At 55.5% G+C, this 26,294-nt stretch overlaps 1 protein-coding gene across 2 annotated transcripts in view; it reads left to right on the top strand.

Moving 5' to 3' along the window:
- The window catches only part of PCDH1 (protocadherin 1), a 54,589-nt gene extending 39,397 nt beyond the window's left edge, over positions 1-15,192 (top strand). Inside the window, exons 5-6 of one of the 2 annotated variants that reach the window (XM_076349874.1) lie at positions 10,218-10,260; positions 12,220-12,286. In XM_076349874.1, the coding sequence (XP_076205989.1) occupies positions 10,218-10,243 (26 nt within the window). In that variant the 3' untranslated portion in view covers positions 10,244-10,260; positions 12,220-12,286. Of the gene's footprint in view, positions 1-10,217; positions 10,261-12,219 lie in introns of both variants that reach the window. The other variant, XM_076349873.1, reaches the window with a different exon arrangement.
- The last annotated feature ends 11,102 nt before the right edge of the window (positions 15,193-26,294 follow it).

The raw sequence follows: 26,294 nt of genomic DNA, 5'->3' as shown, positions 1-26,294 counted from the left end.
TCCATGTGTGCATCCTCCATCAGCAGACAGACGTTTCCTCCTCAGGGCAGCCCAAGAGCATCAGCCCTGGATTCAGTGCCTGTCCTCTGATCCTTCAAATATCCACTGCAAATTCTGGCAAGGATCTGGCCTCTTCCTCCTCAGTGTCTGCATTATGGTTCAGGCAACCAGCACGTTTCTACAGTCAGAACGGACTGTAAAAAAGCTGAAATGACAAGTGAATGTGCTCACTTTACTCTTAAGCAGCCCAGGAAAGATCTGTGGAAAGAAAACAAAGCGTATGCATGCAAATCCATACTGTCATTTCCTCTCCCAGTTTCCTTGGGGTTTGGCTTGACTCTTTTCCAAGGGCTCTTCCTTCTCCCCTGCTCTGCTTCTCTCCGAGTGGTCTTGGTTTTCTTTGTTTCCAGATCCCCTTGTTGTGGCAAGCCCTTTTCATAAAGTTGTGGTTTCTTTTGTCAGTTAAACACCTATGTGACTTCAAAGGCCTTGAACAGCGCTTTGCTGTGTGGCTATCGGCCCCCCTGCAAGAATAATATCCCCCGATTCATTGTCCTGCTAGTGAAAGATTATTAAATTGTTGATGGAGCTTAACAATGGTTTTGTTCAAAGGCAGACATGCGTATGCAAGTTCTTTTCTCCTTGACACAAGAGCTTTAATACAAGCATACAATGAAAGGCAGCCACCAAGGAGCAAACACAGAGAGTGCTCATATAAAACCAGACCAGTATTCCTAAGTCCCCGTGCACGTGAACTGGCGCACCTTGCAACGCACTCCTAGGCTGCGCATGTGGCTACCTGCTTGTTCCCGTCTGACGCAAGCCTGTAGGTGAGGTGAGAAAAATGGTCTTGCTGAAAATTAATGAAAAAAAAAAATTAAAATATCGTGCATTAATTCTTGCTCATATGAATAGGTCACTAGAAGGATTAAGGAACTACCAGGTGAGCAATGGTGGGAGAGGACCACCCTTTTCAGGAGCAGTGGAAGGGCTGTACAGTGTTGGCATAAGGCTGAAACAATTGCTCTGTTCGTCTGCTCGGAGCATGCCAAGCACACACATACATCTCCCAACCAGGCTGCACCTTCAGAGCAGCTTTTGGAACCTTCAATAAGGATCATTATATAGACTGCACAGCCTCAGGCTGCTTGACATTTTGTATTATACAGACTTATTTTCGATTGCTTATCACTTCAGCAGATTTCCAACACTAAAGCTTAAATTTTCCATGCTGGGTTTCCCTCAGGTTGATTCCTTTTTCTTTTTTTCTTAAGTTTTAGCAGAGGTTCCAGCTGTTTTTTGAGAACAAGACATGCTGTCTCAGCCCTGCTAACTGGTTATAAGAATTTCTTTTCAAGACCCATTAGCTTTGGAAGAGAGGTGTGGAATTTGGCATAGAAGCTGTCAGCATCGGTTGGGGGTTGTTTGCCCCAAAATGGCTGAGTCTTTCATTGAATGTATGCCAGCACGCATCCCTGTGTAGCTGCGCCCACACACCGTCGTGTGGCCTTCAGACAATAGCATTTCTCAAGGTTTATGCATCCTTGCCCTCCCTCAGAGATCTGGTGCAGGAGCTTGCTGCAGTTGCTGTTGCTTTATGGACATCCCTCCTGTTGCTTGCTGGCATCCCTCCTGGACATGCCCCTTCCCCAGTACTCTGGGGGTCCCCAGTTTTCTTTGGGGTGCTGGGTACTGCATGGCACGGGGTGTTCCTTGCCTATGGGAGGATTGGGTGTGGCTTGCTCTGCCTCTGGGGCATGTGGCACGCATGGGCTCTGGTGTCAGAATGCATCTGAGCGTGCCTTGCCGGGAGAGCTGATTTGGGGCAGGGTGGGGGGTGCAGGGTCCTCTTCCTGCTGAGAGATGGAGCTAGCCTGCAGTGCCTCCAAGCCTGCCTGTGGTGGAGGCAGCTTTCTTGGCTCACGCCCAGGCTGACATCGCAGAGGTCCATCCAGAGCTGAGAGGACCCTGCGTCCCCCCATGCACAGCACCATGGCTGGCAGACTAGCACTGGGGCTGGGTCTCCGTCCCTCGCTGCCCTCCTGGTCCCCGGGCTGCCAGCACAAAGGGACTCTTTCTTTATCTTCTTCTCCCTTTTATTGTCCTTCCTGGGGCATGTTCCCTGCCCTTCTCCCGCTTCTTCCCTGGCAAACTGGCAAAGGCTGCCTCAAGCTCCAGTGCCCTCCCTGATTAGCTGCTGCCAGGAAGGGAAGCACGACTGCAGCTTTAATTAAATGATAAGGGCAGAGCCCCGGAAGTGGGGAGATAAGTGCAGCGGTGTCTGCCACCACACTTGCTCAGGCTCTTTCTAATTAGCTTTGAGAAGCTCTAGGGAGGAAGATTAACCCTTGGAGGGAGGCTGGCTGGAGCGGTGGGCTGCAGCAGATGGAGGGTGCTGAGGCCAGCCCCAGGGATGGGGGGCTGCAATTTGCCTGGAAACATATGTGGGATGTGGGCTGGAGGGGACCCTTCTATGCGCTCCCCCTGACCCCCGTGCCTGAGCAGAGGGGCTAGGTCAGAGATGATTAGACCCCTGCCTTTCACAGTCTCAGGCACAAGGTAAAGCTGAAGGACTAGCCGCTCAGGTTCCTTCTGTAAGAAGCATTTGCTGCTTTAACACATCCTATGACTGGCAGCTGTGGGGTGGCCTGGGGCATGTGGGTTGCTGCACTTGCCCCAAGGCTTTCACTGCAAGTGGACAAGTGTCCCCAGCCTCTGAAGCAGTGGCAGGAGTGCAGGGCACAATCCTCCTGCAGGAGCCATGGGACAGGTCTCTAGTCCCCTCCAGAAGCCATGATGTGTCTCAGTGATGCTCTGAGATAGGAGGAGGGAGATAGTAGGAGGACCACTGTATGTCAGCAACCCATAATAATATGGACCAGGAGCTCCCCAGGACCTGGTGCCAAAAGGGCCACAACCTCAGCTCTTCTGCCGTTCACCCAGATGCAGCAGACCCTGGCTGGAGAGTGCCTTCCACCGGAGGGCTGGGCAAGGGCACCTCAGCTGTAGGCACCCTGTAGCTAGGTCAGCGGGTAGTCAGAGGTCTCACCGGCATGGGTGGCACTGCTCCTGGCCCTGGTGGCCTGGCCCCTTCTTGTCACCCCTCTCCCATCAGCTGGCAGCACACTGGTACCCGGGACGTGCCAGGAGGCTCTGGACCATGCATCCATGTGTCCCCAGGGAAGCCCTGGCTGGACAGGGGGACAGGTCAGCCCTACAGACCCAGGCTGGGACCCCCACCGGGAGGGCCTGGGAGGAGTCCTATGCACAGGAGGCATCGGCAAAGGCAAGGTGGGAATATGGAAGTAGCAATTGTGTAGGTATTTGGGTAGCAGGAATGTGCATACAAGGCATGCATGAGCTGACAGCCCCTGGGGATAGCAGGTGGTGTTCCTCTGCGTATTTACATAACCATCATTAGCACTTGCAAGAGAGGACTCAAAAGCCAGAAAAGCCCTGTGCTCGGACCTGCCCCTCCTCCTTGGGCAGGGGGGGAAGAAGGGTGGCTGCTCTGCTGCCCACAACTTCTTGTCAAGAGCTTTGTGCACTCCTGAAGGTACTACAGGAGTTGTTACTCACCTGGGCTGGATATTGCAGGAGCAAATAATGAGACTGGGAAGATGGTTTGGTTATTGTGTGACTCCTCGACCTTTCTGGTGGTTATTTCTTGGATGTCTGTTGTCTGTAGGTGTCATGAGAAGTTCTTGGTTGGCCAGAGGACAGTGTTTGGATATTATAGGAACCAGGATTTCATTTTGGAGCTAGACTTGTTACTGTGTTTTATGCAACATGGGTGAAGAGGATTGCCCAGTAACGCTCATTACCTGACTTTGTTTTCAGTTGCTTGAAGTTTTGGCAAACTTAACTGCAAGGACACAATTTTTCATAGTGGACATATGCCACGTACCAACTATTTTGAAAAGTGGCAGTGAAATCTATCCAGATATTTCACTTCCAAAAGGAGGTAGGAAAGGAAATTGCTAGTTTTTTCTCAATAGTAAAGCAATACCCCTATCCTCTAGCCCCATGCTTTAGAGAAGTAATTTTCTGTGATCTCTTGACCTTTTCATTGTACCTTCCCCAATTTCTGCAGCCTGTGGGGTAGAGTCTCACTGGCAAAGCCTCTTCTTCCTGAAAAGCCTGGTATATCTCCCAGGTGGTTCTGTCCTCTCCCCCAGAGGCACAAAGGGACCCCAAGAGAAAATATTTTTCACCAGAGCTTAATTCTGGTCTGCATCATGAAGCAGACTTTCATGAAGCGAATTAAGACTGCATGGACAATCCTAATTTTGGCATTTCCTAACCTTTGAACCCTGTAATCCTATTAAGGTAGTTCTTAACATAATTATTCAGTAATTTAATGTAATAATTCTGCTTTTTATAGTCCAGTGAAGGTTGAAGCCCCACTGTGCCAGGGCAGGAGATCACATAAGTGGCACAAAATCTGTTATAGGGGGATTGAATTTGTTTTGGTGGGTATCACAGGGATTGCAGTGAAGCTGGGGGCCAGATGGTGCTTTTGGGAGTCCAGTGGGTTCCATAGTCTGTTACTGAGCTCTGTGAGCCCTGCCTGGTCCCTGCAGGAACATGGTCAGTGTCCAGAGCAATCCATCGGGGTGCTCCTGCCGCTGGTGCAGGGTACGGATCACCTCCCATTGCCGTGGCGATGTGGCCGTGGGATGTCTGCGCTTCCCAGCCAGCCTGCCACTGTCACACAGCTGCCTGCAGTTTGCAGACGTAACAGCGGCGGGGAGGTTCTCCCTCAAGCTCCAGCTATGGTGAGCAAGGGAAGAACATGTCCTCTGGGAGCCTGGGCTCAGGCCCTCTCTGCCAACAAAGTGGTTTAGCACTACCTGTGCTGGTGAGGCTGAGGCTGGTGGGTGCATCTGTCCACATTAATTACGTGCCGGTTCTGCTGTGATACCCTTGGCGGGATCTGGGAAGTCGTTTTCTTTGGTGCTGCAGTTAGTGTGTGCTGTTGTAATATACTCCAGAGGCCATGGTTTGATCCGCATGTGCATCTGGGGGCTGACAGGCCATTAACTTCGGAGCAAGCTGTCTGTACTGGTGTTTAGATACTATTGTTTAGCATGAGGGGAGAGGTGCTCAGTGCTGTAGGGTCTGGGGGAGATGGCTGTGCACATTATATCTCTTGACTTTGGTGCCTGGGAGAAATCTATCTGTATGCTGGCATCAGTCTGAGGATCTTTCTCAGTATTTATTGTAAGAGCCGGTGTTGCTCGTTATTGCCCTGAGAGCTGTAGGTGTGGCGTTGAACTGCAGTAACCACCTTTATGGGCAGTGTCAGGTCGGTCTCAGATACCAGAAGCCATCTGTCTGCGTGCTGTAGTGACGGTGTTAAGTTTGGAAAGCCATCTGTCTGGGTGTTGTAGTGCTAGAATTGGTCCCTGAAGCCGTCTGTCTGGGTGTTGTAGTGCTAGGAATGGTCCTGCAAACCGTCTGCCTGGGTGTTGTAGGGATGATGTTAGCTCAGTCTAGGAAAAATAGGGACTGACGTGGATTGCGGGGAGGTCTCCGCTTGTGCTTTCAGCTTCCGATATTTCTGTACTCATTGATCTCTGGAGCATTGCTGTGGAAATGGGCAGCAGTCTGGCAGCCTTCTCCAAGGCCTGGAAAGTGAAATTGGTTGTTGTGCTTGTGCTGCTCTGGAGGTAGAGGGCTCTGGTCATGTCCATATATGACGTGGGAATCAGGGGCCAGAAAAGAGACAGACTGAGGAGCTGCAGAAGGCGAGCTTGCCACTCTGGGTCCCCTGTGTCTGGAGGGTGGGCATTCCCCGCTGGGGATAACGCACTGGCCGTGCCCGCCTCATCTGGGGACCTTGAAGGGGGACCTTGTGTCTGGGTTTGCAAAGGAGATCATGGCTCCACAGCTACCTACAGCACAGCTCCCCCCTCCCAAAAGCCCTTGCAAAGGGAAGACATGTTGGGAAGGAACCACTGAGCTCCTGTACACCAAAGGAAGCCCACACTGAGCTGGCCACGTGAGGACAGGCTGTTGAGCATCTCTTGCTGCCAGTGTGGGGGGGACTCCTCCAGGCTACTGGGTCGGGCATGCTGCTGTGGGGGAAAGGCACAGAGAGGGGTAAGTCAAGGGGTGGGATAGTGCAAGGCACTCATCCCAGCAGTGCCGGGATGCAAAGATGTGAAGAATAGCATAGCATAGTATAGCATAGCATAGTATAGCATAGCATAGCAATGGGGCTGCCGGTATAAGAAAATGGGATGGTGGGGCACACTATCCAAATAGCTGTACTGTTAGGGTGTAGTGAAGAGGGAACAGACCATGAAGCAACGGTGCCTGGAGGAAGCAGCACCACAGGGGAGTGGTATCTGGAGGGAACAGTGCTGTAAAACATGGTACCTGGAGGAAATGGCACCATTAGAGCAGCAGTGCCTGGAGGGAAGACAGCGGGGGGCGGGGGGGAGGCAATACCTGGAGGGAGCAGCAGCATAGAACATGGCACCTGGAGGACATGGCACCATAGGGGACCAGTACCTGTAGGCAGCAGTGCCGTGGGGGAATGGTGCTTCCTGGGAATGGCGCTGCGGGGGAACGGCACCTGTAGAGAGCAACGCTGCGGGAGAGTGGTACCTTTGGTAACCGCGCCGTGGGGGACAGTACCTGTAGGGAACAGCGCTGTAGGGGAACGATACCTGTAGGTAGTCACGCTGTAGGGGAGTGGTACCTATAGAGAACAGTGGCATGGGAGAATGGTACCTGTCAGCAGTACTGCGGTAGGAGAACGGTGCCTGTAGGGAACAGCGCTGTAGGCAATGGTACCTGTAGGTGTGAGCACTTCAGGGAGCGGTACCTGGAGGGAGCAATGGTGCAGGAGAACAGCCCCAGAAAGCTATGGTGGAGTAGGGGAATGGTGCCTACTCTCAGGGGCTGTGCTGTAGGGAAGGGAGTCATTTGAAAGAGCAGCGCCGGGAAGGCTGTTCCCTTTGCATAGATGCTGTAGGGGCAGGCAGGGAGGACAGTGCTGCTGGGATATGATGTCATGGGAGGTCACCGCCATAAGGGATGTCCCAGGAGTGGTCTGCAGAGCCCTGAGGGCTCAGTGTGGGAGAAGAGGTGTTTCCAGGTGTCCACACCAGGGCAACAGAGGTGGTAAAGCTGCCTGTACTGGAAACACTGCATCCTTCCCTGGCTGAAAGACAGCCATTTTGAAAGAAATACCTTGCACCCCAGCCCACAGTTTGCAGCGTGGGGCGTGCTCTACCCTTCTACCCGCTGACTGAGGCTAGAAGAGGTACAGTGCTTTTGGGCTCTGAACAGGGGTAGCTGGTTGAAATTAGTGGCCAATGTTTTCTGTGCCACCAGGTAGGGAAGATGAGTCTTTCTGATCTAACGCTTCAGGAAAGCATCCTGCTTTGCCTCCAAGCTGCTCTCCCCACACTGTCATGTTCCCCATTTCTCCGTACCACTGCACCTCTCAGTCCCTCCAAGCATGCTGTGCTTCTCTCCTCCGGGCTTCTGTGCATCCTCTGCCGTGTTCTGCTGTGTCATGTCCCCACAGTCCCGCTGTCTTCCCTCCCAGAGCTGCTCCACTACATCCCCTCACCCACAAGATCTGGCCTCCTGTGCTGCATCATCCCTGCTCGCCCAGTGCTGCACACCACGCACACGGTGCTGATGCCTGACGCGAATGGAAGACAGGGAGAATCAAACCAGACTGCGGACGTTGCAGATGGCGGCAAAAAAAAAGTGGTTGAGGCTGGCTCTCAGCCTCTGCTTGAAGCTACCTGGCTTGCAGTGGGCGAGTGAACCTCTGCACATCTACTGCAGGAGATGGAAGTGCCTGCTGAATGAAGCTGCCTGCTTTTGTCTCCTGTCTAACAGTACTCAAGTGCACTATTGAAATCCCCCACTAAGAGCAATAATACTATTAGAGGAGCCCTTGCAAGTGGCTGCAACAGGATGTGTTCCTGCCCTGCATGGGGATATATAGAGAGAAATAATTAGCAGCGGCACCAATATGTGCCTCTTCCCAGAGGAGACAGCCTGGCTCAGTCTCCTTCACAAAAAGCAGAGGTACCCTGGATGTCAGGAGATGAGAACAGCCACGCTAGCATTGAGAACAGAGCCAGGGCTCAAGAGAGCTTCCCCTCCTCCAGCTAAAACAAGGGCCCAGGGTGCATCTCTGAATGCATCTCGGTGTGAAGCCCCAACTGTGCCCCCTTTTGATCTGAAAAGTTCAAAGGGATGCGACTTTTACTACCCTGGATTCATTCCTATGCAATGTGCCAGGCAGAGCAGCCCCGAGGCAGCTAACAAGAGGATGCTAGAGAAATGCAAAGCTATAGAAAGGGGGGAGCCAGAAGACTGTGAGGACTGTGAATGCCCAGACAACCACGCAACCCTCCTGGCTGTGAAGTACAGCCTTCTGGCATGGAAATGCCGTTAACAGGATGGGCCAGCCCTCTGAAGGAGCGCAGCGAGAGGGCAAAGCTCAGGAAAACGTGGCAGCTGCACAGACATAGCTTTTACTTTGCATGGCCAGGATGCTGTGGAGGAATGAGATGCTGGAGAGGGCATGGCCATCCTCTTCATCACCTGGGAACTTTCTCAGATTTCAGGGGTTCAGAGTCACAAAACTGCATTCCTAGGGTGGAGGAGGGATCTGAAATCCCAAGTACACTTCGTAAGGTGAAGTGGGCACCTCGACACCAAGGTGAGGTTTGGGCTCTGCCTCCTCACCACACTGCAGGGCATCCAGAATCAGCACTTTGTGGGCAAAATTTCCACCACTGTTTACCCCCAAAGAAAGGTTTCTGCTTGTCTGCAGTGGCACATCGAACCACTAGCATGTGCTGAGAATTAGGCTGTAGGGTCGTGTTTGCTCTAAATCACAGCTATTCAGGAATTACACCCTGCCCTGTTCCCGGGCTTTTAAAGCGGAGCGGGTTGTGCTCACGGCACATAATACGCTCCTTTAGCGGCAGAGCTCCGATGCCAGCATCTCACTGCAAGCGAAGGGACAACGCTGGAAAAAGACTTCAGTGCCAGAAACAGACAATGGGGAAACCAGAATAAAAGACCCTGAACACAGCGTTCCTGCTTGATCCTGCAATTTCTAAGCTGCCATTGGCACGAGGAAATCACCATAGCTTTGTTCACTGGAGAGGTAGCTTTTATTTCGGTCTTGCCAGTACCCTCCATAGACTCAGCAAAGCACCTTCTGCCAGAGCAAGAAGCGATGGCACTCATCCACTCCCCACCCTGGGAGCGCGCAGCACCAAGGCATTTCTGGAAGTGGAAATGATGATGAGCCATCCCATTTGTCCGGTAGGAAAGTAGATGAGAGAGAGACAGCGATATTGCCTCTTGAACAGAAGTGAAAGACAAAACCGACCAAACCGGTGGCCACCAGGGCATCCTGTTGTCCTGAGAGGAAGAGCTGGTGGATCATCTAGGACACAGGCTCCAGTCTCCGCTTTGAGTTGCACAGAGTAGAGGTGAAAACTGAGCTGTCTTGCCTCTGGTTTCATATCTTGCTTTCTATCTGTAGCTAGGAGAAAGAAACGAGGCAACATTCCACATGCTCAGGAAATAGGACAGTTGGTCTGTGGCCAGCCCTGCAAATGACCCCAAAGACAGGCATTGGCAAGCTATGCTCTCACGCTGGCCTGTGCGGGCATCTTGTCCCCTGTGATGCTTGTGCTCCTGCTTTTGCACCCTGCAACATGAGCATGGCTGTCCCCTGCGCACGAGTTCGTTTGAGCGTGCCCATTTGTGGTGCATGAGCACGTCAGCGCGCATCCAGCTGGGCTGTATCCATGTGTGTGTGTGTGTGTGTGCGCGCGCACATTGCCGTGTAATGCACAGCCCCAGTCCCTCTGCACGCAGGGGCTCGGGGTACCACAAGCCAGGTGGCTTCAATCTTTGCCTCAGGTTCCTGTGTGAGTCCTGCAAGGGCCAGTGGGCTCCAGGGAGGCTAGGATAAGGCTGGAGAAACTACTGAGAGATCAGCGGTGGTGGCCAAGCAGCCTCAAGGAGGCTGGAGCAGGGCCAGGAGAGGCCAAGGGACTCCTGAAGGCAGTGGGTACCAGAGGGATGCTGTGGGGCTCAGTGCAATGCGATGGGGAGGGCTGGCAGAGGCTGAAGGGTCCAGGAGGATCCTAAGGGTGGGTGTGGAGGCTGGGGGCTGTGCAATGATGTGACCCTCTCGTCCTTTTTCTGCTCCTCATTAGAGTCCCCTGAGCGGAGCAGGCTGTGAAGGGGGTCTGCGCTGAGGTATGTCCTTATGGCTTCTGCCAGGATATCACAGCTTACGTGTGTGCCAGGGGACGGGGCACAGGAGGTGGCTCCCAGCACAGGGAGCAGCGTGGGTGCCAGAGCCTCTGCAGGAACCAGGGGGAAAAACTGGGGTGCCTCAGCCCCCGGAGGAGCTGAGAATTTGGGATACAGTCACTGGGGGTTGTTTTAGGGCAAGATATGCTCACGCACTGGTTTGCTGCTAACTTTGCCCCTTCTTCCATTGTCCATCTCTTTAGCTTTTACTTATGACCCTTGTCAACCGTTCCTGGCATTGTATGCAGCCTTCTCCTGCAGAGACCTCCCTCGCATCCTGGGGTTCCCTGTGTGTGAAAGCTGTGCTGGGGTGACTCAGGGACGCCTGTGTCCGAGAGCCTCGAACTGGTGGCAGGAGGGATGTGCTGACGAGGGCAGAGCCCCCAGCACAGCGTGAATGGCTCTGGTTTGCTTCTTCCCAGGGCTGAGGGAGTGCCAGCGGGTCTGTCCTTTTTTGGGAGGAGGGGATTATGTGTACCAGTGTGTATCCAGTGAGAAGGGGCATGCCCTGAGCTGGTGAAAGCCCCATATGTCTCAGGTACCCAGAGCTCCTTAGTATCTCCCTCCATCAGTCTGCAGGGCTGTTTGTTAGCAATGCAGCAGAGTGAGCTCCTGGGTGGAGAGATGGAGAGGACCAGAAGGGATGCCTGCAAGTCAGAGCAGTCTCAAGGTCATGAGCAGCCCCGCTTTTCATCCCATCATCAGCACCAGGCTTGATCTGCCAGCAGGTGCTTGTGGAAGTGGCCAGTGATGTGTCCCAGGCAGTGGCAGGGGGCTCTGTTGTGCCCCAAGTTGGGGAAGATGGCAAGGAATGGCTTGTGTCTGGGATGGCTTTTGGAGGGACACTCACCTCTGCATGGAAATGCCAAGTTTCGGCCTCTGAAGACTTGTGACAGGTACTCCTGTGTAAAGGATGCATGGCCAAGGCTCAAGAAGGCCTTGCAGTGTCTGGGGTAGAGGGTGGCTGGTATGTGAGGACACCAGACCATGAACTAGTGTAGCTGGTGGTCAGAGTTTCCCGGCTATGCCAGGAGCAGGAAGCTATTGATGCCCTCAGATACCTGGCTCTCTCAGGAGCAGGTGTTTGGTGCACAGAGAGGCTTGGGCGCTCCTGGGGCAGGGACTCATGAGTATCAGATATGTCCAGCCTCTCTGGGGGTAGACATGGGTTTGCCCATGTATGCTTCGCTGTGCTTGGGGATTTCAGGCTCTGCGGGAGACCAGCTGATATCTGAGGACTTCTGGCTGGGCTTGGGGCTCCTGCTGATGGGTGCTCGGGGAGGCTTGCAGGTGGCCTGGCGTGCCTGATGGTGAGCAGGGCAGGGCTGCCCAAGTATGGTGCTCAGGAAATATGGTTGTACCTCAGGGCAGTGAAGAGCCTGACTGTGTTTAGGGCAGTTCCCTGTCTCTGCATGGTGAAGCTGTCAGTGGTGCCCAAAGGTGCTGGACCAAGGGAGTTCCTGGAGCCTAGCAGGGTCCAGGTGGTGCCCACAGCTGTGGGGTGACGAGTCTGGTGACAGTCTCCTGCTGTGCAAATCCAGGCTGTGGAGTTCCACCTGTGCAATGCTCATGTCCAAAGGGGGTGGGCTCAGTGGCCTCTGCCCCATGCTCTGCCTCCCGTTTCTCTGCACGCACCCACTGCAGGGACGATGCTTGTCCAAGGGGAGCTGGGGCTGTGAGCTTAGATGGGAGGCACCGGCTGCCAGGAGCCTTGGGTTCCCCTCCCATCTCTGCCTTCACTCCCTGGGTGGCTGTGGGTCCGGCTGTCCCCTCCCACTGTGGGAAGGTGTGGGTAGGATGGAGATGTCCAGGCTCTGCTGCTCGTCCCTGTGCTCCATCCTCACGTCCTGAGCCAGTGGTACCTGGGCGTGTGTAACGATGTTCTCGCTTGCTTCTCTGCAGATCTCCGGCCTCTGCCCGATGTAGCCATGACTGGGACCTGTACCCGGGAGTGCACAGAGTTCGGCCACTCCGATACCTGCTGGATGCCCGGCCACTCCTCCCCCAGCCGCAGGCCCAAGAACGCCCTCAAACTCTCCACTTTTGTGCCTTACCAAGACAGAGGGAGTCAAGAGCAAGTCGGGAATGGCAGCCCCAGACTCTCAGAAGAGCGCAGCACCAAAATGGCCAACCTCCGCCTGCTCCCCACGTACAGTGCCTTCTCCAATAGTAGCCATGAGCCCTGCAAGGACTCTCCCATGGAGGAAATTCCTCTCACCCAGACCTCGGACTTCCAGCCAGCCACCACCCCCTCATCCCAGACCACCAAGAGGGAGATATATCTGTGAGGCTGGGCGTGAGGGGCAGGGAGCAGACACGCTTCTGAGGCCAGTGTCCAGAGGAACATTTTAAACTTCAATGCTTTATTGCTCCGGCGGCCGGTTCTCCAGGCAGTGGGCTCTGCGGACAGCAGGGCAGGGCAAGGCAGGGATGAGAGGAGCGCCTTTTTAACCCATTGTTTCCTGGGGCCAGGGTGGGTGGGAAGGATGAAAGCATCCGAAACCCAATTTCCGAGCACTTGTGGGTGCATGTCTTCGAACTGCTGCGTCACCAGGGAGGGCTGGGCATGCTCCTGATGCGGAGGGCACGGCTGGGGAGAAGGGCTTACGTACCAAAGGTCCACGCAGAGCTGGTGGAGTTCCTGGGGCATAGGATGAGGGGTGTCCCCGCGCACGGGGAGCGAGCTGCCTGTCTCTTTGCTGTAGACTCCTGTAAATACGAATCTTAGGAATGACATTCAAGTCCTGCCTGATCAAAACTTTTTATTGTCCTTGAAACAAAAGACGTTTAAACAAAAACAAGAAACACAAAAAAACAAAAAACAAAAAACAAAAAGAAAACAGAAACAAACCACAGGGAGCAAGTTCCAGCTTTGAATGGTTTGCTGCGTGGAAGAGCCCGCGGGAGCGCAGCGTCCGGCCCATACTCATGTATATTGTAAATAGAGATGTGACCAGTCCCTGATACAGCAGCTGGGGAGATGCAGGAGAGGGGCAGTGTCCTAGCCGGACCATAGGGACTTTGCTATTTTTCAGCCTGGATCTCTTTCTGAACGTTGTCACTGTGCCCATAAGCTGCAGGGTCCCTAGGGACTTCCCAGTGCCATAGGTGAGGTCTGCTTTAGGGGGGGGTTCTCTGGTGGTGGCCCTGCGTCTGGCTGGTGGAGGAGGGATGGGGAAGCCCCCAGTCAAGGGACCGGCTGGGTCCGGAGAAGCCCTCAGTCCGACTCTGCTGGCAGGGAGGTCGTTATTGGCTGTGGCATCTCAGCCCATCGCCTTGCGTCTCCTCCGGGGCAGGGGATGCCCATGAGGCCGGCTGTGCCATGCCTTTGACCTCCGTCCCTTCCGCCTGTAAGCCACCATTGCCTTTGTGAGGAGGAGCTTTGTCTCAGGGTCACACCGGGGGCCACCAAGCCCCTACCTGCTGGACTCCCGCTGCCCTTAGGCCACAGGGCCACTCTCACGGGATCCGGCTTTCTCTTCCATTGTCAAAGGTTGACCAGTCTCCCTGGCAGGTCCCCGCTGCCCCAGCATCCTCGGCTCCCTTGCAGGGTACCCAAGCGGGGCAACGCTGTGCATGCAGCGGGGAGAGGACCCCCTCAAAGGACTCCCTGGAGGAGGACGCCTGGGCGCTTTCCTGAGCCTCTCTGCTCCCTTGGGAGCAGGGGCATAGTCCTGTTTTGGGGGGCTCCACATACACCCCTGGCAGGAGGGGTCCGGGGGACTCGCGCCTCATTCCTGGGTAGCCCTTCCCGGTCCTCCCCCACCATGACGTGGGGAGGGGCTGTGCTGCACCGTTGTTCTTCCCATACTCATGCGTGCATTGACCGTCTTCATCTCTGGGATCTTCCTTAGGGAGCGAGGCCAGTGGTAACTGCAGGACGGTTCCCCCCACAGCTCATCTTCGGTCCACGCGTTCCATCACCGCGGGGCTCGCAGATGGCTCTGCCGGGCTCGGCTGGCATGGGGACACCACAGGGACAGGGCACCCCAGCCGCTGCGGGTCAGAGACTGCCCTGCCATAGCTGTAGTGCCTGTTGGGGTGCAGCGCGCTGGGGGCCCCCCCCGCCCAGCCTCCTCCCCCCCTCCAGCATCCCTCTCTCTGAGCAGCTCCTCTCCCTTTGCTTCGGCGGTGGTGGCAAGATGTGGCCAGCTCCCTGGTGCAGCTCCGGTTGACCTGAAGGGATGCGGTGCAAGCCGAGCCTGGGTGACAAGGGAAGGGTGGCAGAAGGCACCTGCTCGCACCTGCTCCCTCGTGCCCCAGCCCTGCTCCTCACCTTCCCCGGGCGGCACTGGCACCTTTGGGTGCCACCCAGAGGAGGCAGGATCCTCCTCCCGGCCTCCTGCTGCTGCTCCCCACCGACCGGCCAGGGATCGCTTGAGGCGGGCGTGATGCTCCTGGTGGATGTCCACCCGCCTATCCGGGCATCCCTGCTCTACCCTTGCCCGCGGTGGCCACCCAGTGGGGCCCATGTTCCCCTGGCCTGGCTGCCTGAGCAGGTCACGCTCCTGAACTTGTTTTTATTGTAGCTCTGTAGTTTCAGGGCCAAACTGGGCAGAATGTGCAATTTGGCCGTGCTGGCCAGGATCTTTGACTCCACTGCCAACTCGACTGCTCACGCCTCCCCTCGGCTCAGGCAGCGGCAGTGTCCAGTGCCCCTCTTGGGGACCCCCTGGGAGAGCGACATAGCCACATCTGAGGGGTGCTTGTCCAAGACCAGCTTCCCCCAGCCCCTCGCCTGCAGGTGGGCTCCCTACCTTCTGCTCGGGGTCACCAGAGGGACCCTGAAGCTCGAAGCCCTGTGGCTGGAGTTGCTGTCTTGTCTCCTGGAGCACCTGGCGATGTTCTCAGTGTGAGCATGGTGCAAGGGGGGGCAGTGCAGAGGGGGTTCCCGAGGGGTGGGAGGGATGGGTGCTGGGGATGCGTGCCATGGGGGGGGGGGTGTGATTCTCATGGGGGTTCACAGAGGGATGGTGGTGGTGGGTCTTTGGAGGGGAGCACAGTGGGGATGGAAGGGGGGTGGGGGGTGGGGGTGGAGAGGGGAATGGGTGTCTAGGGGGAGCATGGGGGGAGAGAGGGTGGGTCTGTGGGAAAGGACAGAGGGGGCAGTGGGAGTGGGTCCTCGGTGGGGTACCAAGGGGCGGGAGGCTATGTGGGGTGCAGCGGGGATGGGTCCCTGGGGAGGAGAAGGTGCTGGATATTGGTCCTGGGAGAGGGAGCACTGGGGATTTGTCCCGGGGTGAAGTTGACTGTGTCATTGCGGATCAGTCCTTGGGGAGGGCGAAGAGGAGGTGCTGTCGGAAAGAAGCTCATTTGCACAATTATAAGCCAGAAGGATAAAGCCTCTGTGCACGTGGCGGGGGGGAAGCTCCCCACGGGCTCCAGTCTAGACAAGCACAGGGAAGAGGAGGGGGGTTCGATGCCTCTGCGGAGGGGTTCACTGTATCTCACACTGCACTAGGACAAGCCAGGGGTAAAACCAAAGGTGGGAGCCAGGGAGCAGGCGGGCTGCGTGGGAAAGATCTAAGCAACCCCTTTGTAGCTCTTCAGTGTTGGTTCTATTTATACGAGATTTCATTTCCTTGCTTGTGATGCCTTGTTTTTTGTACAGTTTTATGTACATGCAGGTGTAGCTTTTCTAAAGGAGAAATCCTACGGCAGAGTAAAGTACCCAACTATTTTTCAGATGGTGACCTATGTCTAAGGCAATGCCTCTTGCTAAGGTTGTATTGCTCTCAATGTGTGATGCATTTCCCTGTGTGGGGAAGGCTTTGGGCCTTGGGCTTGGTTTTCCCTGGGCGCTGTGAGCACAATTGATTCCCTTGTAATTCTTTCTGTTTAGAGCAGTGAGCATGACACCGTCGTGATCCCCTTTCTGTTCTCTCCTGTTCTGTTTGCTGAGCTGTCAGATGACCAACTCCATTGTAATTAGCCCTTCCTAAAGCTTTACAATAAAAGTGTGAAAACCCGGGTGCCTGTGCCTGACGGATTCTTCCCACGTGTCACATCCTTGGGGGCGGCCTGGGGCATCCTCAGGGAAGAAAGCACATGGAGGCAGTGAAGAGCCTTTGGTGGCTGTGGGAAGATACCTGCTCCTGCTGCCCTCCTCCAGGTGCAGGGAGCTCTGGCGTGGCCGCTCTTGTCTCCCTGCTCCTGTTTTCCAGTTTAAGGATGTTTCCGCATGCATATGAGTAAGAATAACACCACAAAGCAGTTTGCCACAGACCAGTCTCCTTTATTTAAAACCAAAATGTTTCAGTGAAAAAACATCTTCAGCCCCAAGGCTGCCTGCACTTCTGCCTGTCACCAGCTAAGGTGGGAACCAGGAGAAGTCCCACCAACCAGCTCCAGACTCCCTCCCACCTCCATCACTGCCCCTTGGAGACCTGACGCTATTTCCCACCATTTCACCATCTCATTTACCAAGCATGGTTGATTTTTTTTTAGGTAGTTTAGACCCTTTGGAAACAGCTGGACCACTTCAAACCAGGGCACATTTGCAGCTGCTTCCTACCGCAGCTGCAGGGAGCTTGCTCGGCTGTGGCTGTTGTGTTTTCCTGCTTGCCTTTGCACAGAACTGCGCTAGGCAAGATTAATAGCTGTACAGGGTAGTTTCTTAGCTCAGAGTAGAGATGCTTCCCTCATTAGTCGGGTTACATACAGGTGCCACGTGTCTCGGCTGTGTTGGGCTCACACACAGCACCGCGCCTCTCTCTGCTGATCTGCAGGCACTGGGCTTGCCATGGTCTTAGCACCAGGCAAAGGCAAGACTCACCCCCAGCTTGGAAGACGCCGGAAAGTGTCCCTGGGAAGGAAGAGTTTCCAAGTGAAGATGTAGACCATCGTCCCCTCGGTGGACTACCTTTTCTACCATCCCCTTCTCCCTCGGCTCTCCTCTGGGCCATGCAGAGGGGAACCGATGCCCCCCACTCCCGAGGGATGATGTCCTCATGGATGAGGGGGTGGGGGGCCCTCAGCTGACCCTCTGTGCAGGCACACGCCAGCTGGGCAGCGGGGATGTGTCTCCAGGGGTCCTGGGGAACCAAGTGGCTTTGCTGCCTGCTGATGTCCCATCCCAGGGAAAGAGGATCTAGATGTTGAGGATGGTGCCAGACTCCCACAGCTGGCACAGGGCGGGTAGGTAGCACCCACGCAGAGCTGTCAGCACCCACCTGCCCCAGGATAACCAGGATCACCAAAGAGTGTCTTCCTAAGCAGAGACATAGTCCCAGGACCTCCCTGTCCTTCCTGAACATGCCTGACCTTGTGCCATGCCCTACAGTTGCTCCTCACGCTTCCTAATTCTCTTCAGTCAGCCCAGGCTGTGCAGACCCCCTGTGTCCCCCATTCATGCCTCCTTCCCCTCCTCTGGTCTACCCTTCTCTGCCCCCCCAGCATGCCCCATCCCACCCACTCCCCCACCTCCTCCATTCCCTCCTTGCCTCTCCTCCCCTACTCCACTGCGCTCCCCCCCAGCAGCCCTTGCCCTGCCCTGCCCTCATCCCACCCCAGTGCAGCAAGCCGCCGGCACAGCCCTGAGCGTCACACCCAGCCAGCTATGTGCTGGTCTGGAAACAGTTTGGTTTCCATGGCAGCACACATCGATTACCAGGTTGGGAAGGGGCCTCGCGGATGGTGCTGGTGAGGATGCTGTGGCTGCCCGGCATGGCTTGGGGTTTGGACACAAGGCTCCCCAGTCAGTACTTGCCTTGGGATGGGTTTCGGTACCCAGTGAGGCAGGTGGATGTGGAAGGGGATCCTCCAGCCCAGGATTGTCCCACCGGGCTGGGCCTCTGAGCAACCGAAATGGAGTCGAGTGACGTGGCCTCGGTGTCCCTGACGAGTCCACCAGTTTGGAGGTTTGCACAGCCTGGGGCTCCACAAGAATCATTCCTAGCCTAAGGTGGAGGAGATGGTAAGCTGCTCCTCCTGCCTGTTCCTTGGCAGCCTCCCCTGGGGTGGGGGCATCTGCAAAGAGGGGCGATGGTCTGCCTGGCTGCCAGGTGGGGATGGCGTGTGAAGGGAGATGGGCTGGGCACGGAACTGCTTGCTGCATAAGCTTTGTTCTGGGTTTTTCAAGTACATCTGGTTTAATAGGGTCCCTGGCTTACAGCAGGAACTGGGAATGTGCCAGGCCAGGGACATCCATTTTGATGGAAAACTTAATTCTCGTGTCTCCTGAGGGCCTGACCTTGCAGCTTCAGCTATCCAGCTGCCTGCACAGATCTGGCAGATTCATTTTCAGTGCTTGCATGGTAAAGTGGATGAGGTTTGGGATGTCTTTCTGGCTCTAACCAGCAGTGAACAGGTGCAGCAGCACCATCTTCCTCATGGAGGCTGCCTCTCCTGAGGCTTTCTCCCAGCATGGCTTTGCTCAGTAAAAAGCACCGTGAAGTTTAAAGCAGTGTTGGCAGTAACCACAGAAGATCTATGCTTACTTGGTTACTTGTCTCAGTTCCTCACTTCTAGAATAATGGGCATTTCTGCAAGCTAGAAACAGGGGACCAGGTGGAAATCTCAGAACTGCCTGATCTATTTTTACTGAATCTTTAAAGAAATAAAATGATCCTGAGATAGTTCCTGGGCCAAGCAGATCTTGTGGGAGGACAAAGTGAGCCAGCAGAGCTCTGCACAGAGCTGGCTGAAGTGGCCAGAGAGTGATTTCCCACACCAGGGTGGCTTTCTTGCTTGGGTGAGCGACAGGACGGCACAGCTTTTGCTGCCTACCTGTGCTGTGGTGGTGGCCACAGATGCACTCCTGGCATGGGAGCAGGGTGCTGGGCCACTGCTGTGCCAGCCTGATGCTCGGGGTAGAGGTTCAAAAGAGGCTGAAAGCAGTTTAAGAGCTGACACCATCTCTTCTGGCAGGAGATGTGCTTATGCCATGATGCCCACAGGCAGCTGTGGACAGCTGTGGGGCCACAAGAGCAGGGCTGGCCATGGAGAGGGCAGTGATGGGCTTCAATAACCATACCCCATGGTGAGATCCTGTGAGGAACAGAGCCCACCGTGCAGGAGGAGCGGGACCGTGGGAAGCTGCAAAGCCCTCCTTCCCTGTCTGGCTTTAGGCTGTGGGGGGTCGTGCCTGCCCCGCTCATCCCTCCCGTGTACTGCCGTTAATAGGATGAGCAGGGCTGCCTCTGCTTGCGGTGGCCATGGAGCCCAGCCCTGCGTATGTTGCGGTGGCCTCTGGGGGAGACTGGATATTATGCTACAGGAGAAGTCCCTGTAATCGCCCACAGGATGATTGGGATTTGCAAGCAGCTCGGGGGAGGCAGGGGGACCCAGCCCCAGGCAGTTTCCTGCGGTGTCTCTGGTTGTCTGGCAGTGTGATGAAGGGGATTAGGAGATCTAGAGCAAGCCCAGCCCCCTCTCCGGGGGGCTCTCGACCTGAAGCCCCAGCAGAATACGCAGCTCAGTTTATTCCCATAGACAGATTGATAGAGAGAAGGCTGGGGTGCTGCTAACAGCAGCTAATCTAAGAGCAGGAGCTTTTCCCCCTCTGCTAGCACGGAATTGGCATCATCCAAGACAGGGAGACTCTATCAGTTTCCTCCATGGCCAGTTGCTCAGCCACCAGCAGCTTTCACCCACATTGCTGTTCCCATGCCTTTCTTGAGCTGATCCCAGCCCCAGCCCCTCTGCAGTACTGCAAGCACCCTTTAGCCTGGCGTGAACCTCTGAGCTCCCATGCCAGGATGGCCTGGCACCATGTTTTAATCACACAAGGAGGCACAGTTGGTTGGACTGTGCTCTTCTTCCCCATCTGCTCGTGGCAGTCGTGGAGCTGAGCCTGGCCCACACAAAGGCAGGCACTCTCTCAACAAGGGAGTGCTCGCAGGGGCTTAGTGCAAACAGACCTAATGGGATTAGTGCAAATGGGAGGCACGCTCTGTTCCAGTGGAGAGGGAAGCGTGCCTGCCCTCCCTCATCAAGCTTGCCTTTCCCTCCCTGCCTGTCCGTCAACCCTGACCAGGGTGCCAATCACCAGATATCTCGGCAGCCATAGTCCTCAGAAAAGGCAGCTTTCTAAAACTCGCTCTTCCAGGCTCCTCCAAATTAATGGATGCGATGCATCAGATAGCTCCCTGAGCCTATCTTTCCACCCTGATCTCATTATGGACAGCCAGCTTCTGTTGCAGAACCTGGTTGAGTCCCACTTTCACTTGTGAAATAGCTCCAAATTGCGACATTACCAGATTTGCCTCTGGAGAAAGATGTTTTTTCAAAAGGCTTTAAAAATGAAGGTTTGCAATGTCAGGGTGGACACCAAACCCTTCCTCAGTTCTCTCTTTGCAGCAGCCTTGTCACGGCTCCCGTGCTGGAGCCCCGCGATGCTCTGCCTGTCTTTCTGGGTAGCATGGGAAGTCTCTGGAGGACCATCAGCACCTACTGTTGATTAGTTAGTGTTGCAATAACACGGAGGCTCCCACCATAAACCACTGTGGTGTTACGCTCGGCACCATGCAAACACGGACCAGAGATGTTTGCTTCTCTGGCATTGCCACACTGATGTGATTTATAACATGCTTATGCTAGGCTGTGGGCAGACTACCAACCCACGCAACCACAACCACAAGCAGACACCTTCCCCACCAGCTACCCTGCCTGGGAAGCTCAGCTGCCTGCGAGCGGGTAGCTGCACGTGTAGACTGAACCTGGGCATCAGGGCTTGTAACTCTACAGCCGAGACGAGCCCTTGGAGATGGCACAAAGATGGCTGTCAGATGGAAGGGGGCTGTAATTAGGCAAAGTCGATAGTGGCTGTCACACAAGGCCATCGTGGGCAGGGTGATGTCCTGGCGGTCTGGTGCCAGCCACCCTCTCCTGGCTGCTGCAGCTTGGAAAGGATGGAGGGATGCTGCTGCAGAAATTGCTCCTGGGTCTTCCACCACGCAGGAGAAGGTGTCTGTGGGCAGCTGCATGGCAAGATTATGGAGGTGAGCTGCAGCAGCACCTCTGCACCCATTGGAGACGAGCTTTGAGCCTCTTTGCAGTCGGCAGGGGAAATTCACAGATGTCTTGCTGCTTTGTCTCCTAGCCTTGTCCTTAGCTGTTTTTCACTTCTCCTGCCCTATGAAATAATTCCAGGTCTGAGGAAAGGGCTGCACAGGCTGCTTTCCAGACTCAGAAAGGAGCAGGGAGTGAGTGACTTAAATGGCTTTTCCAAAGACTACACAGACCTGGGATTGTCCTTCATTGCTGGTCCAGCAGACGAAGGGCTCTCCCAGGTTTTTGTGTGGCCTTTGGGCAACATCTCTGGAGTCAGCTGGAGCGGGTCAGGCCTCAGTTTCCCTGTGAATACATGGATCTGATCTGGAGAAACTGTCAGGGCAGGCTGCTCTGCCCACTCACGATTTGTTGCCTGCATGGCGATATCACAGCCCAGTGGCACATCCTTCACCCAGGCAGACTCAAACATAAACCACTCGCAAAGCTGGGGAAAACCCCAAAGCTCAGTGCTTTCTACCCAGGCACAGTGGAGGTTTGCAAACGGAGGATGTCCATCATTAGGAAATGGATAATAAAGGTCATCTTGCCTTGCCCACACACTAAACACATCACCCTGATGGTGCAACTCTGAGTTGCACTCTGAGCAACCGCTTCCACCTGCCCCCTGCACGTGTACTGCCTTGCTGCAACAAAAATCGAAGCCAGCAGGAAAGCCTTGAAGGAAGCAAACGGCTGTGTGCCAGCGGTGCTTGGCTGTATCTGTGCCAATCCTGGGCAGGACAGTGGGGAAGGTGCTGGGCACAGCTGGACATGCAAAGCACTGGGGCCAGGCTTGTGTGCAGGGGAGGGATGACCAGGGGAAGTAATGAGGCAGGAGGGAAATGCAGAGCAGTGAGGAGAGTGGGAAGGTGTCAGGAGGGATGGAGCCTTCTTTCCCTACCTTATTTTACCTCAGACTAAAACCTTCCCCCATGCTTTCCATCCCATCCCACTCACTGCTCTGCTCCTGGCCCTGGCCAGTGTTTCTGCTGTCTCCAGTTTCTCAGGGGACCTCCTCCTCTGGCCCTGGCAGGTCAGACTCCTCCATGCACACTTGGCACACAGATTGAGCAGCTCCCACGCGCTGTGCTTGCTCACTGTAAGCAGACCCGTCACTCATGTGTGGGAGGCCCAGCGGCACCACACCCCCCTGTGTTATTTATATCAAAGCCCAGCAGCCACCTCCAAGCACGGCTTCGAGGGCACGGCATTCCTTTCCCAGGATAAGCTGTGCTCATCCCAGCCCTTTCCAAGCTTGCTGGAAAGGATGGCAACTTGCCCAGGGCCTATCTGGCTGACAAAGTAGGTCTGCCATGGCACAGCTCCCTCACCATGTGGACAAGCTCATCCGAAATGCTGACAACACCACCTGCACCCCAAAATGCTTTGCTGGGGTAAGGTGGGTGGGGAAGGACTGGCCATTTCCAAAGAGCAAAAAGCAAAGGAGAGGTTGTTTTCCCCTACCTTGCGTAGCTCTCTGTAGCCTGAAACCTGCTGAATTATGCTTGTGACTCAAATTTGCAGGAGATGAAGAGATGATAAAATCCTACTTTCTGTTCCAGGGCTCCACCTCCAGCCCGATGTGATGCTGGCATATGCTCCAACAGCACAGCCACCAGCAATGGCTGAGCGCGGCAGCACACCAGAGGCAACACTTGAACCCTCCACAGATATTGCCTGTCAAACAGCCTTTGGGACGCGGTGAGATCCCAAATGGGTCACATAGGTGAAATAAAATCAGCCACAGCTGAACCTTCTGGGAGCTGGTTTTCCCCACTCCTGCTGAGCACTTGCTCTGTGAGATCCTCACCCTGCCTGGGAGCCACCAGGAAACACCAAGTACCACAGTTCTCACACTGAAACTGTGAGCTGTCTCATCCGGCTTTCTCCCTCCTGTCTTTCTTCATCCCTCGTGTTTGTCATTCCATCCTCTTCCTCCAGGGCAGCCCAGCACCAATCCCTGAGGACCCCTGGAGCCTGCCTTGTGCCTGGAGAGAGGTCGTGGTCACCTTGGCAGTGTGTCCCCAGTCCTGGTAACCTAGAATGAGTCACCAGCCAGAGCCTGGCCAGCCTGAGGTCTGCCCTTCTTCCTTCCTGTCCTGTGGCACCAGACTTTTCTTAGCCAGTCTGAAATCAGCATCCCACCTCCCCAAGCCAAAACAAGAGACAACAGAGCTCCCACATGCTCCAGAGCTGGACTCCATTAATCAACTCCTGCCTTGTCTGGAGCTGGACACTCTCTGGGAGTTTTCCAGGGCCAGAGGTCAGTGGTGGCAGCGGGGAATTGATGCAGGCAAGACATTGCTCCGGGAGCAATCCTCTGCCTTACCCTGTCAGCTCTCGTTTAACCTAGCAGCCTGCAAGGCTCAGTGGAGACAGCAAAGGATTGGGAAGCTGAGCCTGCCCCACCAGCAAACATGGCATGCAGCCCTTTTTGAGACAGCTCTCTGTAGCCTGGCATTGTGCACAGGGAGGGGTAGCCAGAGCAGGTCTCTCCTCCTGGCCCATAGCCTCCCTGGGGCAGGAAGGGTGTCCGAGCAAGGGCTGGGGTGGAAGGAAGCACAAGGAGGCTGGCTATGAAGAGGGAGGAGCCGAAGGGCATGCCCATGCTCCCTCAGCATCTCAAGTTGTAAAAGAAACAGAGAAGCAATGCCAGGACCAGCCAGTGTATGTACCTGCTGCAAAGATAGGCAGAGACCAGGTGGCATGTGTAGATCCACTGAAGGAAAGACAGTGTTGAATGGGGTAGGACAGGCTTTGTGGGGTCCTGCATCCTGGGCTGTGCAGCTGGGTCTTGCCCACTAACCCAGGCAAGACAAATGCCTTGAGGGCAAACCTTCCTCCAAACAACCTCATCCTTCCTCTGTCCTGGGATGAAGGGGTGTCCACAGCAGCCTGGGTACCGTGGGGGTACACGGCACTCTGCATCAGCACATAATGGGGGATAGTGACCACCATCAGTGTGTGGACAGCGGCTGCAGGCAGTGCCTGGGTTTGTACACACATGCCGTCCTCCTCCCCGCACAGCTGCGAGCACTCCATGGGGCTACCAACAGGGCTTTGTGTGCGTGCAAGCCTGTGCTGGCAGAGATGCTCTGTGTGTGACCATATGTCTGAGGGGGGGCCTTGCATGTGGCCAGCCACAGAGCATGTGCCTATGTGTCTTCCCTGGGCATGGGGTGGGGGGCACACGGTGCCTGTGCTCACACACACAGCCACAGACAGGTGTGTGTGCTGCATTCGGCCAGGGGCGGTTATTATTCTTTATTAGTTTTCCTGTCCATCTGACATATTCTTTATCACTCTGTCTCAATCTTTCACTCGTCCTCCCTCTCTCTCTCAATCATCCTCGATTAGTTTTTCTGTCTGCCTCCCATTCCCGTATTCTTCATCAGGAGCTCCCTCTCCCACCCTCCCCCACTCTCCCTCTCCTCCTCTCTCTCCATCTCCCTTCCATGCAGCTTTCCTCCCTCCTGTCTCATCTCCCCCGCTGCTGTGGGAGCCCGTGAGCGTGGAGTGGTCAGGAAGTGTGGGGCCATCGTGGCTCTTTTCCAGGAGCTGGTGGCTGCTCAGCCGCTGGCTCTCCGAGCACTCTTGCTCCATCTCCATCGCTGCCCCAGCTGCCAGGCACCAGGGATTTTCCTAGCTGCCAGGAGCAGCCTGGGGATGCTGAGTGCCTCTGGCCCCCCCCACCAGCGCAGATGCTGCTATGCTGCTGAATTGGTTGCAAATTAAGCCCCTGGCTTGAAGCAGCTCAGGAGCCAACATCTCCTCCGAGAGGGAGCAGATTCCCTTGGACACTTGTGCCTTGCTCCCACTTCCCCATCCCTCTGCTCCTCCTCCAGTCCATCCCAGCATGCATCCTCCAGCAGGGAAAGCACTCATCTTGTGCCTCATCTCCATTCCCCTTCCAGGCTGGTAGTAGAAGTCCCTGAATAGGCTGGTGCTGTCGGACTCATCTGTGAGACTGAAGGCAGCTTGCCAGTTGCCAGAAGAGGCCCTGGCTGACAGCCCCAGGCCGATTCACAGCCTTTATTGCCTCTTATCCCAGTGTCTGTGCTGCTCCTGCCGGGGTGCCTCCATCTGCAGAGACCTGCAGTCACCAACCACACAGGGGGGAGATCGGAGCAAGGGTACAGCCATGGGGTGGGATGGAGTTGCATGGCCAGAGACTATGGAGAGCAAACAGAGAACGGAGCTGCTGGTGGACCCCAGGCATTGAGGCACGGGGAGAAGGCACAGCATGGAGGGATGCTCTGGAAGGCACCTTTGGCTAAAGACAGGGGACGGATGAAGACATACTCTGCATCCCCCAGCAGAGGAGGCACAAATATTTTGCCTCATCTCCCTCCCTTTGGGGGCCAGAAAGTGAAAGTCTGGAGTGCTGGAGGACTCAGGTAAGTGAAATGTGCTGGCAGTGGCTGCCATGCCCCTGGCACCCAGAGAAATCAATCGGTCCAGACTGATGGCAGCTCTGTGTGGAGATGGTATCTGCTCAGCTACTGCCCTCCCCTGACCCTGGAAGAAGAGGGTGCCCGCAGGACCCAGTGCTGGCTGCAGCTGGCAGCTCTCTGCATCCTTATCCTTGCCTCCCAGCATGGAGAAAATCGGAGCTGATATTGCGGGAAAGACCCTCAATGCCACAGCAGCCCCCTCTCTGCTGTGTGTGGACAGTGTCTTGACGCGTCAGCTGGGGCAAGCACAGGGTTTCTGCAGCTGGGCCCAGCACGGTGCTCAATTTTGGGAGTGAGCCATCCTATCTAGAGTCTGATTTCCCGACACTGCGCTTGCTCCTGTTGCTGGCTGAGAAGCCTTGTCACTGCCCAGCCCCAGAGATGCCTTTACTCTTGCCCACAGTGTCAGAAAAGCCCATTTCAAGGGGTGGTGGGGAGCCGGGAAGCCACATCGCATGGGAGACTTCCTTAGCGCCCAGCAAAGCCCCAGGACCCTCACTGTACGGTGGCGAGCTCCCCTCTTGGCAGAGG

Source organism: Aptenodytes patagonicus, chromosome 12 (genome assembly GCF_965638725.1).
Source record: "Aptenodytes patagonicus chromosome 12, bAptPat1.pri.cur, whole genome shotgun sequence".
Taxonomy (NCBI): Eukaryota; Metazoa; Chordata; class Aves; order Sphenisciformes; family Spheniscidae; genus Aptenodytes; species Aptenodytes patagonicus.
Note: the sequence above shows the minus strand (reverse complement) of the source record. Positions and strands in the feature narration are given on the sequence as shown.